The 15955-nt window shown below is 42.5% G+C and overlaps 1 protein-coding gene and 1 pseudogene across 1 annotated transcript in view; both read left to right on the forward strand.

Moving 5' to 3' along the window:
• The window catches only part of nmd3 (NMD3 ribosome export adaptor), a 60241-nt gene that overhangs the window by 12906 nt on the left and 31380 nt on the right, over positions 1–15955 (forward strand). Inside the window, exons 3-4 of the mRNA XM_073041011.1 lie at positions 13302–13398; positions 15489–15569. Of these exons, the coding sequence (XP_072897112.1) occupies positions 13302–13398; positions 15489–15569 (178 nt within the window). The remainder of the gene's footprint in view (positions 1–13301; positions 13399–15488; positions 15570–15955) is intronic.
• On the forward strand, positions 5398–6433 carry LOC140724113 (sin3 histone deacetylase corepressor complex component SDS3 pseudogene; annotated as a pseudogene).

Below are 15955 nucleotides of genomic sequence, written 5' to 3' on the forward strand. Positions count from 1 at the left end.
CATATTGATTATCTCATGAACTTTCGGCCTTGCTTCACTAATGTTTCTAGTGCGTAGAAAGAAAACTTTTCTCGCGTTGATCCTGCACACATAAGCCCCCTCCTTCCCGTTTCTCCAAACTGGTATTTTCCCACAAGATACGGCAAAATCGGGTGTGACGTCATCACATGCCGTGATATATCACAGACAACGAATTTACTTTAAACAACCTTAACTTTAAATAGAAAACGATAACAAACGAATTACTAAAGCGAAAATATAATAAACTAAACAAATGCCTTAAAGGCAACACAGCTACCTTTTCTGGGTTCATGTGAGGCTTAGTTTCTGTTGTCATAGGCCGCCCCATCAAAATTTCATGAGGGGTAAGTCCTGTATTCTTATTCTTCTGATTTCGCAGAGTACATGACTAAGGGCACTGCCTCTGGCTGTCCGAGACCGCTTTGCTGACAAACTTCTGTCAAAGCCGCTTTGATTTCCCCGTTTGCTCTTTCCACTGTACCTGAGGATTGAGGCTGGTAGGGGATATACAATTTCTAGTGGAACCCCAAGGCTTCCTTCAGTCTCTGCACTAATTTATTTGTAAAATTGGTTCCCCTGTCGCTGTTTATCCCTAGAGGAATTCCAAACCTAGATATACTTTCTTTCATCAATATGTTCACCACAGTTTCTGCATCCTTCCTCCTAGTTGGATAGGCCTCTCCCCATCTGGAAAACATGTCTATTATTACCAATATATGCTTAAACCTCCTTTCAGCAGGCATATGTACAAAGCCAATTTGCAGAGGCCTACTATTGTTGAGTGATGGCATGTTGCATCCCTCCTTTGCCCATATGAGCCTGGCCATGTGCCAGGCGAGCAAAAATAAACTCTGCGGGCACATTATTCGGCCATCTGGGTGATGCCATAGCCCCGGTATTCTGGTAACATGCAGACTTGCTCCAGGCACATTTCTCTTGCTGTGAGGCAAGATTTTGGGCTTCCTGTATCTGCTGGACGTCAATACACACAGGGAGTTTCTTCCCTTCCGATTCAACACGAGGGGTCTGTAGCACAGGTTGACACTGAAAGGCCACCTGTTTAGCTATCATGTCTACAAACGATTCCCCTTGGAGACCTCATTCTCAGCTGTGGTGTGTGCCTTGCACTTGTCTTTGGCAACTTGTATGGCTTCTAAAAGGTTCAGTATGAAGGCGTGTTTAATTGCTTTCCCTGACGAGGTGATAAATCCTCTATTTTTCCACAATTGCCCAAAGTCGTGTGCTATCCCAAGCGCATAATGTGAGTTGGAATAAACATTGGCAGCTTTTCCTTAGGGCTAAATGCAAGCAAGCTCGGTAACAATATAGAGTTCTGCCTGTGTTAATGTTCCTATTGTCAAGGCGTAAGCTTCTGCTACCTCGTGGGGAGTTACTATAGCAAACTCTGCCAGCAACAGATCATCTCTTGGGTGGTGCAAAGAGCCACCCGTGAAAAGAATTAAATCAGGGTTATCAATAGGTTCGCTTCTCTGATCTGGTCAGGGAGTAGCAGTGGCTTCCTCTGCGAGCAGAGAGTTATGGTCATCCCCATCCTGCTTTGCAGATGGTAACGGAACAAAAGTAGCTGGATTAATAGCCGGAGATCTTTTGTATGTACAGTTGGATTGAGAGAGAAGAATCACCTCATAACCTGTCCTTCTGGCCATGGTAAAATGCTGAGTAGCAGCTAAATTCAACAGTAGCGTTACGGCATGGGGTACTATCAAAGTACATGGGTGATCCAATACGATAGGAATAGATTTTTCTGCTATTTCATTTATGTCATGGAAGGCTTTCTCCCTTTTGGGTGTCTATTCCACGATGGGGGGGGGGGGGGCTCCATTTTCAATGTAGCAGAACGCATTACTGCATCCCTCTCCCGGTATTCGGGAATCCACTGTCGACAGTGCCCTACCATGCCCGGGAAAGAAAGAATGTCATTTTTTGTTTTAGGGACTGGGATCTTTTTTATTGCTTTTATTTGATCCCTTCCCAAACTTTGCCAACCTTTACTGAGCTGGAATCCAAGGTACTGGACAGTCTATTGGCAAAACTGCATTTTTTCCACAGGCACCCTGTGCCCTCTTCTCGCTAAAAGTTCAAGGAGTGTTAAAGAATCTGTCAGACATTGTGGCCCTGTAGCAGAAACTGTCAGGATCTTGTTTGCATACTGAATCAGCGTGGAATATTCAGACATCCGGCATTCGGCCAAGTCATTTTTAACTGCTGCAGCATAAACTGCGGGGCTTTTGGTATATCCCTGGGGCAGATGTGTCCACGTATATTGCTCATTCTTATAAGTAAAGGCAGGTAAATACTGGCTATCCTCGTGCAAAGGTATGGAGAAAAGTGCTGAGCACCGATCGACTATAGTAAAGGTACTAACTCTTGCAGGTATAGAAGTAAGCATAATGTTGGTGTCCGGCACCAGCGGGGCAATAGGGATGACTATCTTATTAATGGTTCTTAGGTCCTGCGCAAAATGCCACTCATTTCTCCGGCCCATTTTTGGGATAGGTAATATAGGGGTGTTACACAGGCTTTGTGTCTTCACCAGCACCCCTTGCTGAAATGAGTCAATTACTGGAGCAATACCTTCTTCAGCTTCAGTAGCCATACGGTACTGTTTAATACAGGGCAGTGGCACATTCTTTTTTTAGAGTAACTTTATGCTCCAGAGCTGTTTGGGCCTTTCCCACATGATTTTTATGTTGGGCCCATAGGTTCCCTGTACCTGCTCTAAGGCTCTAGGGGGAAGCAGAGTGTCTTCTGCTGGCAGTTGTTGCTTTCCGAAGGATGTTTCCCAGCTCTCGGACTTTAACATATTTCTCCCCTCCTTTTCGTTAAAGAATTCTTTTCGGGCTCCTTGTCCCAGTACTGGCAGAGTTATAGTATAGACAGTCATGGTTTCTTTCGCCAATTGTTTTATCATTGTCCTGATATCTTTAGGCTTTGCTGGTGGTTTAATGGCCACTGTCAAATGAGGCATTGAGGAGTCCCCTAGTCGGACTCCTTTTTTTTCCCGATCTTCCACTAAGTCTACAAGGGGCCCTAATCCCTCGGGACCAAAATACACATACGGTGTGGCCTTCAGTGTTACTGTTTAAATAAGGGTGTACAGCCTGATCATAGTGCGGATCAGTTTGTAAAGTGTAATAGACCGTGCAGTGGAGCTGCTTCTTTTCTCGGCTGCTATTAATCAACTATTGCAGATTTTGCATGTAGAGGTTGGCTCGTCCTATCAATGTGTCATACAGTCTCTGAACTTGCCAAGCATAGAGATTGCCATCCAGCTGCCAACAGTACAGTATGGGTTCTGAACTGTCCTTTTGTTGCCCATTCATTAATTTTAGCATTTGAGGGATCCTAATTTGAGGAAGCTGCACCTATATACCTTCAGCTGTACAGTGCAGTGTTGCCCCTAATTTACAAAGGATCTGCGGACCCAGCAGGGGAAGCGGGGCTGTTTTAGATAATAATGAAGGAGTCTGTTGAAAGCTTATCCTCCATTCTGTTTTTCTCTTTTCCTGCCTCTTTTTTCTGCCTTTTCAGGCATTTTTTTTAAAATCCTCTTGAGTACTGCTAACATTTCCTTCAGCTCCCTCAGATTCAGTTCCTCTTTCCTGAGACCCTTCTCTCGTTACAGTGATGTCTGCTCCCCTGGGGGTGTCAGATGCCTGAACTTCTGGCATGGGGGGGGGGTTGTAAGAGTGTCTGCGGGTCATCCCAAGGCAGTCGTCATTATTAAATTGTCTATTTCACTATTGGGTGCCAATAGGGCACTGGTGGGAACAGGGAGTTGTGGATAAAGTCCTGTGGCAGGTTTCGTTTCAACCCCAGCCCTCTCTGTTTCAGGCTACTTAATCTCCTTTTTCTTTGGAGGCTGGTGTCTTTTAGCCACCTCCTTCCATTGTTTAAAATGTCTTTACATGTAATCAGCATCCCAATTTTGGTCGCTGACCCTATTTTGGGTAGCGTCCTCCCAGTACTGGATTAATCTCAAATTAAAACTTCCCCCATACGGCCAATCCCCTTGTGACCACTCATGCAAATCTCTACTGAATGTTACCGCATAAGGATCATCTCTGGTCTCTCTGATTACCGTATCCGCTGGGGATCCAGGCGGGACTAAGGTGTCTCCTATTTGCTGGTGGTGCCGTTTTATCTTTTTAATCTTTTTTGGCAGTCTTTTTCCTACCTGCAGTTGAGTGTTCAAAGCCTTTGTCTTACCACCGGAACTCTTCGGCTTATTAGCAGGATCAGCGCTAGCCGATCTACTGCTCGCAATTCCCACTTTTCCTGTTTAGGATTTCAATTTTAGTTCAGACAGACAAAGTTTCTTTATTCACACTTAGTACACAATGAGTGCTCTCTGGTGTGTTTCCTCTGTCTTTCCATAAGTCTCTGGGTTTGGTCACAGAATAAATCGGTAGCTACCTTGGTACTCTCACAAGCACCCCCTGTCTCCCCCTTTCAGCTAGAACGTAGGACACATGTCTCCCCCTTTCAGCTAGAACGTAGGACACCAGTCTCCCCTCTTTCAGCTAGGAGACTGACTCTCCTTCCCAACTTGGATGGCACTTCTCTGCCTTCTCCTTTTCCGCCTAGGGTTCTTTTTTTGGATCCTGGTCTTCTAGCCTCCCCCTTTCAGCTAGGAGACTATATTGAGGATCCCATCCTCGTCGCCAGACTGTTGTGGAAAAAAACCTCAGTAGCAGCAGACAGAATAGATCAGGTCGACTTCAGAGAATTGTTTCAGACTAAAGGGTTTTATTACATGATATCATGGAGAGCCCAGATTCCTAAAGCGGAGCTTCACGGCTCTTCAACAAAAGATTAGACTCATCATCAAAATATACTTGACAAAAAGCACTTTCTCACACAAGTAGAGAAGTTTCACAGCATGTTCTAGGTGATAACCGGAAGCACCAATCAGCTTAAAAGTTACTCTACCTGCCGTGTTAGGGCAGATTACGGAACAGTCAGTTCAGAGAAAAACAAGTTCCTACATCCTTCTTAAAGTACAAGCAAGCATGAGAGTCATTTACTTATAGCTAGGTACGGTTAGTTAGTTGGCAATTTACCAAGAGCAGACAGTATTGCTGTTGTGGCAGAAATGGCTCCCTAATCGGTAATAATGCTTTAAATTTTCTTCCACAACTGCTAAAGACTTACACAGGACAGAATGTATGTCCTGAAGGCAAAATTAAAGTGACAGTGACCCACGGAGGTGAAACACAGCAATGGAACCTCTATGTATTGAAAAATTGAGGACCACCGTTGCTGGGACGTGAATGGCTCAGGAAAATCCAGTTGGATTGGCACAGCATCAAGGCACTAGATGTGTCAACAAAGGAGGGCAGCTTGGTGGAGAAGATGTCTGCAGCTCTCCTCTCACCCATTGTCGGCTATTACAACGACGAGGAGGAGCTAGTCAGCGCCGACAATGAGGACGAACACAGTATCCGTGGCCGTAACTCAGATGAAGATACAGAGGATGCAAGGGAGACGGATATTGCCAATAAGCAGGATGATGAAGACTACCTGGAAGTAAAAGAGCAGATGTACCAGGAGAAATTGACATCTTTCAAAAGACAGCTACTGCAGTTCCAGGAAGGCATTTTGCAGGAGTATCAGAAAAGGATGAAGAAACTAGATCAACAATACAAGGAAGGAATACGAAATGCAGAGATTTTTCTGCAACTGGAGACAGAACAAGTGGAAAGGAATTATATTAAAGAGAAGAAAGCAGCAGTGAAGCAATTTGAAGATAAAAAGATTGAGTTAGTAGAAAAGAAAGATGATTGAGAATGAGAGGCTAACAATGGAACTCATAGGAGATCCTATGGAGGTAAAGCCAATAATGACTAGGAAACTAAGGAGGAGACCTAATGACCCTGTTCTAATTACAGACAAAAGACGAAAACCTGCACCTGCACAGTTAAATTACTTGTTAATAGATGAACAGATAATGGAAGATCTGCGACCTCTCAATAAGCTTAAATCTCCGAAAAGACCAGCATCTCCTGAGCATCTTCCCAGCACTCCTGTTGAATCATCAGCAGAAAGATATGAAGCACGAATAGAAGATGGAAAGTTATATTATGATAAGAGAGGGTATCATAAAGGTCAGGCTATCTATTTGGAATCTAAGGAGAATACGAGCATTGGCTGTGTAATTAGCTCAGTTGGATCAAATGCGATATGGGTAAGGAAGACAAGTGATAGCACAAAAATGCGTATATATCTAGAACAGTGGCACAGAGAAGTCTTCATTAGACGGAGGCGATCTGCTGCCTAGAACTCTTAGCAAGTTGGAGGCGCACATCATCTTAACTCCCTATGCTCAGAGGTCAAAACCCCACCCCCAGAGACTTGAGTTATAAATGAGTCTTAGACCAAAAGTTTAAAAAAAAGGCTTGTTATAATTTGATATTATTAAGTTACTAAGTAAACAATTGGTAGGCATTTGTATGTTAAGTGTAAGCTTAATTGTTTAGCATAGTGCCCCAGTTAAAAAAAAGTTGGTACACTAAGAGGAAGAGTGTACTGTATAGCTACTGTATAATATGGGACTACTTTATGTTGTAGGGACACGTCATTGCATGTGCTATTAGGCACATACTGAGCATGTGCTATTAGGCATGTATTGATCTGTACGTGTGTGTTCAGAGTTTGGTTTCTACCAGTAAAGAGCCATGAAACTTAGCACCCGTCTCCAGCGTTTTTATTAATAGTATTGTTGTGTAGCCAGGCCACATACACAACATACCCCTTAACTCATGACCTCTAGCTGTAATCTCACCCAACCTCAGTAGAAAAAGCTTGCTTGCATTTATCCTAACTATACCCCTCATAATTTCCATATAACTTAGGTTTTCCAGACCCAGCAATATCCTTGTAAATTTTCTCTGTAGTCTTTCAATCTTATTTACATCTTTCCTGTAACTAGGTGACCAAAACTACACACAAAACTCCAAATTAGGCCTCACCAATGTCTTGTACAACTTCAACATAACGTCCCATTTATTGTACTTAGTATTTTGATTTATGAAGCCCAATGTACCTAGAGCTTTCTTTACGACCCTATCTACTTGTAATGCCGCTCAATGAATTCCCAGGTCCCTGTGTAAGACCTACCTGGTTGGTCCTACTGAAGTGCAGCACCTCAAATTTGTCTGCATTAATTTCCATCTGCCAGTTTTCCAGCTGGTCCAGATCCTGCTCCAAGCCATGATACTCTTTCTTCCTGTTCACCACCTCCAATCTTGGCGTCATCTGCAAATTTGCTAATCTAGATAACCATATTATCATCAAGATCATTGATATAGATGACAAGCAACAAAGTACCCAGCATCGATCCCTGCGGCACTTCATATTCACAGGCCTCCAGTCAGAGGGGCAACCATCTATCACTTTTTGGCTTCTCTCACAATACTAATGTCTTATTTACTAATGTCTAATTTACTACCTCATTTTGATTAGTGACTGAACCTTCTTTACTAACCTCTGTGCAGGGTCTATAAAGTCCATGTAAACAATATCCACTACCTTGCCTTCATCAGCTTTCTTTCAAAAACTCTATAAGGTTAGACATGACCTGCTATGCACAAAGCCATGCTGACTATCCTTAATCAGTCCATATCCATCCAAATACTCATATATACTGTCCCTTAGAATAGCTTACAATAACTTTTCCACTACTGTCATCTCACCAGCCGATAATTTCCTGGTTTATATTTAGAGCCTTTAAACAGTGGAACAACATTAGCCTTCCTCCAATCCTCTGGTACCTCTCCTGTTGCTAAGGATGATTTGATTTTCTCTGCTAGGGCCCCGGCAGTTTCTGCACTTGCCTCTCGCAGGGACTGAGGAAACACCTTGTCAAGCCCTGTGGAATTATCCACCCCAAGTTGTCTCTGAGATAGTGATGCTGAGGAATTTAAAGTTGCTGACCCTCTCCACCTCTGATCCCCTGATGATTACTGGCTATGAAACTCTGGCTTCCATCTCCTGAGGTCTACAATCAGTTCCTTGGTCTTATTGACATGAAGTGAAAGGTGGTTGTTATTACACCACTCAGCCAAGCTTTCAATCTCTCTCCTGTATGCTGATTCATCAACAGTCCATAACAGTGGTGTCATCAGCAAACTTGTATATGGTGTTGGAGATATACTTGGGCATATAGTCTTAGGTGTAAAGCAAATAGAGCAGAGGGCTAAGTACATATCCCTGTGGTGCTCTTGTGCTAATGGAGATTGTGGAGGAGATGTTTTTGCCTATCCGAACTGACTGGGGTCTACAAATGAGGAAATCCAGGATCCAATTACAGTACTTGGGTGTGGTGACCAGGTTTTGGAGCTTCCTGATTGGTTTAGAGGGGATCATGGTGTTAAATACTGAGCTGTAATTGATAAAGAGCATCCTGATATATGCATCTTTGCTGTCCTGTCCAGATGTTTCATGGTTGTGTGAAGAGCTAGTGAGAAGGTATCCTCTGTAGACCTGTTGCTTTGGTAGGTGAATTTGAGTGGATCCAAGTCATCATTCAGACAGGAGCTGATATGCTTCCACTCCAGCCTCTCAAACTACTTCGTCACTGTGGATGTAAGTGCAAGTGGGCAATAGTCCTTTAGACAGGTTACTGCTTTCTTCTTGGGCACTGGTATGTTTGAATCCTGCTCGAAGCAGGTGGGTACCTCACACTGCCGGAGTGAGAGTTTGAAGATGTTGCATACACTAGCCAGTTGATCAGCACAGATCTTCAGTACTCGGCCAGGTACTCCACCTAGACTGGATGCTTTCCTTGGAGTCACTCTCTTGAAGGCAGCCTGTAAGTCATCTTCAGGAACTGAGACTAAAGGATCATCGGGAGACACGGGAGTGTGTCATGGTTCCACCCTGTTCTGTTGGTCAAAGTGAGCATAGAAGGCATTGAGCTCATCTGGAAGTGAAGCTCTGTTGTCCCCTATGTTGCAAGATTTAACTTTGTAGGAGGTTATGGCATTCAATTCCAGCCACAGCTGTTGAGCATCTTTTATTGATTCCAGCCTCGTCCAGAAACTCCACTTTGCCCGAGAGATGGCCTTCCAGAGATCATGCCTGCATATATTGTAGCATGCTTGATCTCCAGACTTGAATGCTTCTGATCTGGTTCTCAGCAGGTTGCACATTTCATTGTTCATCCAGGGCTTCTGATTGGGGAAAATCCAGAATGATTTCATGGGGACACACTCATCCACGGCTGTTTTTATATAGTCTGTAATAACCCTGCTGTAGTCACTCAGGTCCTCAGATGTATTCTTGAACACTATCTAGTCCACTGACTCAAGGCGATTCTATAATTGTTCCTCAGCCTCTTGTGGCCATCACTTGGTTGTCTTGATCTCTGGAGCCTTGCTCTTTAGGCTCTGTCTGTATGCAGATGGCAGGAGTACAGCCAAGTGATCTGACTTGCCAAAATGCGGACTTGAGAAGGAACGATAGGCATTCCTTATCGTAGTGTAGCAGTGGTCTAGTGTGCTGGGACCTCTGGTGCAGCAGGTTATGTGCTGATGATAACTGGGCAGGGTTTTTTTTCAAGCATGCCTAGTTAAGGTCTCTGCCTATAATTTGAAATGCGTCGGGAAAGGCCATTTCTCGTTTACAGACAGCATTGTGCAGTTCTGCGAGCGCTTGCTTATAGGTATACAAACTGTGGTTAGGATCACAGATGAGAGCTTTTGAGGCAAGTAGAATAGTCTACATTTAATCGTTAATTTTTCCAAGTCAGGAGGACAAGAAGTTGACATGACTCCAACATTCGTGCACCAACGAGAATGGACTAAAAAGCATATGCTGCTTCCTTTTTCCTTACCAGAATTCGAGGTTTGATCCATTCTGAAAATAGTAAAACGTGATCGGATAGCCGGGGCTGGTATGACCAGGTCTCAATGCAACAAACAATTGGGATCTGCCTTACCTGCCTCTGATACAGCAGCCTTGCCCTGAGATCGTCAATCTTATTTTCAAATGACTGTACATTCGCCAACAAGATGCTTGGAAGAGGAGGTCTCATTCTACGCGTCCTGCTGCATTTTTAGCCATGACATTGACCCTTAAAGGCGTCGCGATTAACTGCTCCACATTTAACCTTTGAACTTGAGGTCTGAAGATCATTGATGTAACTTCGTAGTCTATTGTTAAGAGGAAATTTTACATGCTGCAGATTGCAATGAAAGTAGATCAAAAGGACTATATTTAAGAGGAAAACAGGTACAAATTCCTACAGCCCTCAGTAAGTCACGGATGTACATCTGCGCCATCCAAAATAATTACTTGATTTCAAGCAACTCAGAGGTATTGTTGACAGATGAAATATTACCGAATCGTCACACATTTTTTGTATGTGGATAAATGTTCTAATTACATTTGTGGGTAATAAAATTGAATTTTTGGGTGCATATAATACATCGCATTTTCAGTGAATTTGTTTACTTCTAAAAATTATTTATTTATTAAGTCGATGTCAAAATAACTTAATAATGTCACAATAGGTACGGTAGACACAGTCTCCGTGGCTCTTCACATGGCTTTAGACCACCTAGACAACACAAACACCTACGTCAGGATGCTGTTCATCAACTATAGCTCAGCATTTAATACCATCATTTCCACAATCCTAATTGAGAAGTTGCAGAACCTCGGCCTCTGTACCTCCCTCTGTAATTGGAACCTTCACTTCCTAACTGGAAGACCATAGTCTGTGTGGATTGGTGATAACATATCCTCTCCACTGACGATCAATACTGATGCACCTCAGGGGTGTGTGCTTAGCCCACTGCTCTACTCTCTGTATACTCATGACTGTGTGGGTAGGCATAGCTCAAATACCATCTACAAATTTGCTGACGATCCAGCCGTTGTTGGTAGAATCTCGGGTGGTGATGAGAGGGTGTACAGGAGTGATATTCCAACTAGTGGAAAGGTGCTGCAGCAACAACCTGGCATTCAATGTACCGTAGATTCCGGACTACAGAGCGCACCTGATTAAAAGCCGCAGGCTCTAATTTTAGAAATAAAATCAATTTTTTAATTGTAAAGGCCGCACCGGATTTTAGGCCGCACCGCTACTTTTAAATATACATACGTATCGGTAACACAAATTACGTTGCATATACTTTTTTACTGAACAGCACGAACAACATTCCAATATCTCCTAGCGACTGGTAAAAATATATATACTGCAGCCTACCAGGAAAAGTTATTGATCGACTTTAACTTAAAAGCAGCGTTTTCGCTCGGGTCTAATCGGGTCTGACGCGCTTGCGCAACGCGATCGGGTCTAATCGGGTCTGACGCGCTTGCGCAACGCGATCGGGTCTAATCGGGTCTGACGCGCTTGCGCAACGCGATCGGGTCTAATCGGGTCTGACGCGCTTGCGCAATGCGATCGGGTCTAATCGGGTCTGACGCGCTCGGGTCTTGCTTTTCTTCGAGTATTTTCCATGTTGATGAGGGTGAGTACAAATGACTGATTTACAATAATTTAATTGTGAAAGTGCGCTTGATTTATCGTACAATTTCATTGGACCTCTGTGAACTACTCATCAATTTTATTGGTCTACTGTTACGAGGCAAAATGTTTACGAGGCGGCATGAAAAAAACCCATGTATTAGCCGCTCTGGATTATAGGCCGCAGAGTTCAAAGCTGTTCAAAATGTGGGAAAAAAGTAGCGGCTTATAATCCGGAATCTACGGTAAATAAGATGAAAGAACTGATTGTGGACTTCAAGAAGGGTAAGGCAAAGGAACATGTACCGATCCTCATAGAGGGATCAGAAGTGGAGAGAGTGAGCAGCTTCAAGTTCCTGGGTGTCAAGATTTCTGAGGATCTAAACTGGTCCCAACATACTGATGTCATAAAGAAGGCAAGACTGTGGCTATACTTTATTAGGAGTTTGAAGCGATTTGGCATGTCAACAAATATGGTCAAAAACTTCTATAGTTGTACCGTGGAGAGCATTCTGACAAGCTGCATCACTGTCTAGTATGGAGGGGCTACTGCACAGGACCAAAAGAAGCTACAGAAGGTTGTAAATCTAGTCAGCTCCATCTTGCGCACTGACCTACAAAGTACCCAGGACATCTTTAGGGAGTGATGTCTCAGAAAGGCAGTGGCCATTATTAAAGACCTCCAGCACGCAGGGCATGCCCTTTTCTCACTGTTACCATCAGGTAGGAGATACAGAAGCCTGAAGGGGCACACTGTGCAATTCAAGAACAGCTTCTTCCCCTCTGCCATCTAAATAGACTTTGAAGTTTTGAATACTACCTCACTTTTTTAATATACAGTTAACCAGTTTTTGCACATTTTTTTAAGAATCTATTCAATATATGTACGTAATTGATTTACTTGTTTATTATGTTTTATTTATTATTTTCTCTCTTTCTGCTAGATTATGTATTGCATTGAACTGCTGCTGCTAAGTTAACAAATTTCACGTCACATGCCAGTGATAATAAACCTGATTCTGATTCTGATTGGCATCTTTTCTATATTTAGTCTACAGAAACAAGTTAGAAGTCATAACAGTGAAAATGTCATTGATAAAAGCACCATTCTCTCTCTGTTATGTATTTTCATAATTCGCAAAACAATTATGCTGAAAGTGTATTGGTAAAAAATATTTGCTAAGATTTGGTTTTAACTTTTGGACTGCAGTAAATCAGTCCTTTAAAATCAGCTATATAGTTTTACCATGCTGAATGTGCAAATATTGTTTGGCTTGATGTAGGAGACATGACACCTTATAGAAAAATACTGCTCTTGGGTTACAGAATGAAAACTTGAAGATATATGGTAATCACTTGTATAATTGAATTTGCTAATGCCAACTAATTCATCAAACTTGCCCAGATTTATTCGAAATATACAACTCTGAAATTTTTCAGTTCTCTGAGTAGCCATGAAACCAATAAAGAAAAGGCAGTATGATCATCAACCCCCAAATCCCACCTCCCTGTAAAAAATGGATCAGACATGTCAATTCCCAAATCCCCCCTTCCGCACAAAATAATGAGCAAAATGGATCAACTGCGTAGACCCTAAAATCCCTCCTCCTGCAGCTAAAAACAAACAAAATGGATCAGGCACATCAACACCCAGATCCCTCTTCCTGCTCAAAAAAACCTCGAAAAGAAGGGATCAGGCACATTCACCCCCAAATCCCTCCTCCTGCACAAAAAAAATAACAAAAAATGGAATACTTAGATGCTGGCTTTTGATTTTGCCCAATAGATATCTTCAACCTCCTGGAACCTGGATACAATGTGCATTGGAATCAAGAGAACTTTTAACTTTGTGTCTTAAAAAAATGAAGGCCCCTTTGAGCAAGGTTAGTAGATTGGGTCATATGGGAAAAAGCTTAGTTTATTTTGAGTTTTGTTTTTAAGAATATTTAATTGCAGATAAAGAATATTTATACTTCATAGCTTAAGATTTTGTTATATTTTTGTCAGTTTCAAAGACCTGGTTATTGATCACAAGCTATTACTGATAGTATATTTTGTAAAATTTAACAAGAAAATGTCAGTGTTTATTTTAATGAAGAAATAATCCTTCTGTTTGTTGAATTAGCTGCTAAATATTTAAAAGTAGCTGCAAGTTATCTGTGACATCAGTTTATATACAGTGAATATACGAAGCTCTCGTGCCGAGATGAGGCCACCCTCAGGGTGGAGGAGCAACAAGTTGTATTCCATCTGGATGGCATGAATATTGATTTCTCCCTGCAGTTTAAAAAATACTCTCTCCCCCCCTCCTCAATTTCCCATTATGACCTTTTACCCTTTCTCACCTACCCCCTTGGTCCCCACCCTTTTCCCTTTCTCCTGTGGTCCACTCTCCCATCCTATCAGATTCCTTTCCCACCCACCTTTCAGATAGCCTCCTTCCCCCCCCCCCCCACCTTTTTATTCTGGTGTCTTCCCCCCTTACTTCTCTGTCCCGAAGAAGGTTCTTGGCCTGAAACTTTGACTGTTTATTCATTCCTAGAGATGCTGCCTGACTTGCTGAGTTCCTCCATCATTTGTGTGTGTTGCTATAGCATTACCACAATGAACAGTTAGCTGGCAGACTTGATCGTACCAAATAAACTTGTAAGAGATATTTTACGCAAAAGTTGTTGGGGACTACTAGTAGAGGAGAAATACTCATTCCAGCACCAATTGCTCATTTGGAATACGAAGTACCAACTTGTGAAATACCAGTTTTGGTATTTTGTTACCCTAACCCTAACCCTAATGCCAGCCCCACAAACCCTAAACACACCCCGATTAACCCTTGCTAAACCCCCACAAACCCGATATCCTATGTCAAGAGGGGCAAGATTCAACAAAGGCAAGTGTTGGACCTGGTTAATGAAGGCGTGGGCCAGATCAAAGTGGCAGGGTCGCGTGAAACTGAATCTCAAGTGACGAGATCAAAAAGCACAAGAGGGCTGATTCGCCCACTGCCCGCATAATCTCAACCTAACCCTAACCCTAACGAAAGACATGGGCCAGATTAACCTGGCTTCACCATATAAGCCTATCCGCCATAGCATCACCACTCAAAACTCTGCAGCCCAGCCTCACCCAGCCAAACACATACATCCACCAGCCCAACACTCAAACATAATCCTAAAGTCCAAAAGGGGCACACACCCCCACAAACCCTAGGCACTTCCCGATTAACCCTTGCTAAACCCCCACAAACCCGATGTCCTATGTCAGGAGGGGCAAAATTCAACAAAGACAAGTGTTGGACCTGGTCAGTGAAGGCGTGGGCCAGTTCAAAGTGGCAGGGTTGCGTGAAACTGAATCTCAAGTGACGAGATCAAAAAGCACAAGAGGGCTGATTCGCCCACTGCCCGCATAATCTCACCCTAACCCTAACCCTAAACTGTTCACATCCAATCATCTAATATTATTTTTTAACTAATGTCCTTGGTTAATAGTTAAGCAGTGTGTCTTCTCAATTCTGGAGTCTTAGTCAAAATCACCCTTAAAAAAGAAATAGTTAAAATAATAGTCGTCAAGTGAAATTGTTGTTCCTGGTCTCTCTGTGGCAAATGTATAGTTTATGATGCTTACGGTAGTTATGATTTTCATACTGGTTGCTATGAATACCTGTGTAAATATTATTACTTAGATGAAGCTTTGAAGGATGGGATAAAATTTGGAAGGATTTTCATTGGATGCTGCCAAATTGACTGCTTGGGATGGAGAGAGAAAATTGGCAGAGGGAATAACATTTTGTACTTTGATCATTTAAGAAGGTTTAATTAACTGAATGAGCATCAGAGTCTTCGTTTTAGAACCTTTATGCTATCCTTATTCTAGTGTTGTAGATTTGGACACATTTCTGTGTAGGAAATCTCATGGGGAAAACTAATCACTAAGATACTTTAGTTATCAGCATCAGCATGTGGTTTCTTTTACACAGGTGCGACTTATAGATGCAGGCTTCATTTGGACAGAGCCTCATTCAAAGAGGTTAAAGGTCAAGCTGACCATTCAGAAGGAGGTAAGAAGAAGCTTAATCCTTAACAGCAAACTCATTCACAGCATTATTTGAGCGACTGCAGGTGAAGCTTTAATCATGACTTGACATTGTCACTTAATTTTGAATATCATGAAGAATTGTGAATAGAAATTTCAAATGTATTTAAAAATTGACATTTAAAGATGTTTACTCTTATTTTCAAAATGATATTTGATCATGAGACCTACACTGCTTTCTCAAGAGTTTGAGCAATGAATCTCCATTTAAATTGGATATTCTTAATTTATACTGGGCCAATTATAACTATGCCAAAGTGCAGTAGCACTTATCCAGAATAAGAAAGTTGGCTGGGAAGCGCCTGTTTATTAGATGGGCTGCTTGTGGATAACATTCTCAGTTTTGCATGC

The sequence above is a fragment of the Hemitrygon akajei genome, chromosome 3, assembly GCF_048418815.1.
Source record: "Hemitrygon akajei chromosome 3, sHemAka1.3, whole genome shotgun sequence".
Lineage (NCBI taxonomy): Eukaryota > Metazoa > Chordata > Chondrichthyes > Myliobatiformes > Dasyatidae > Hemitrygon > Hemitrygon akajei.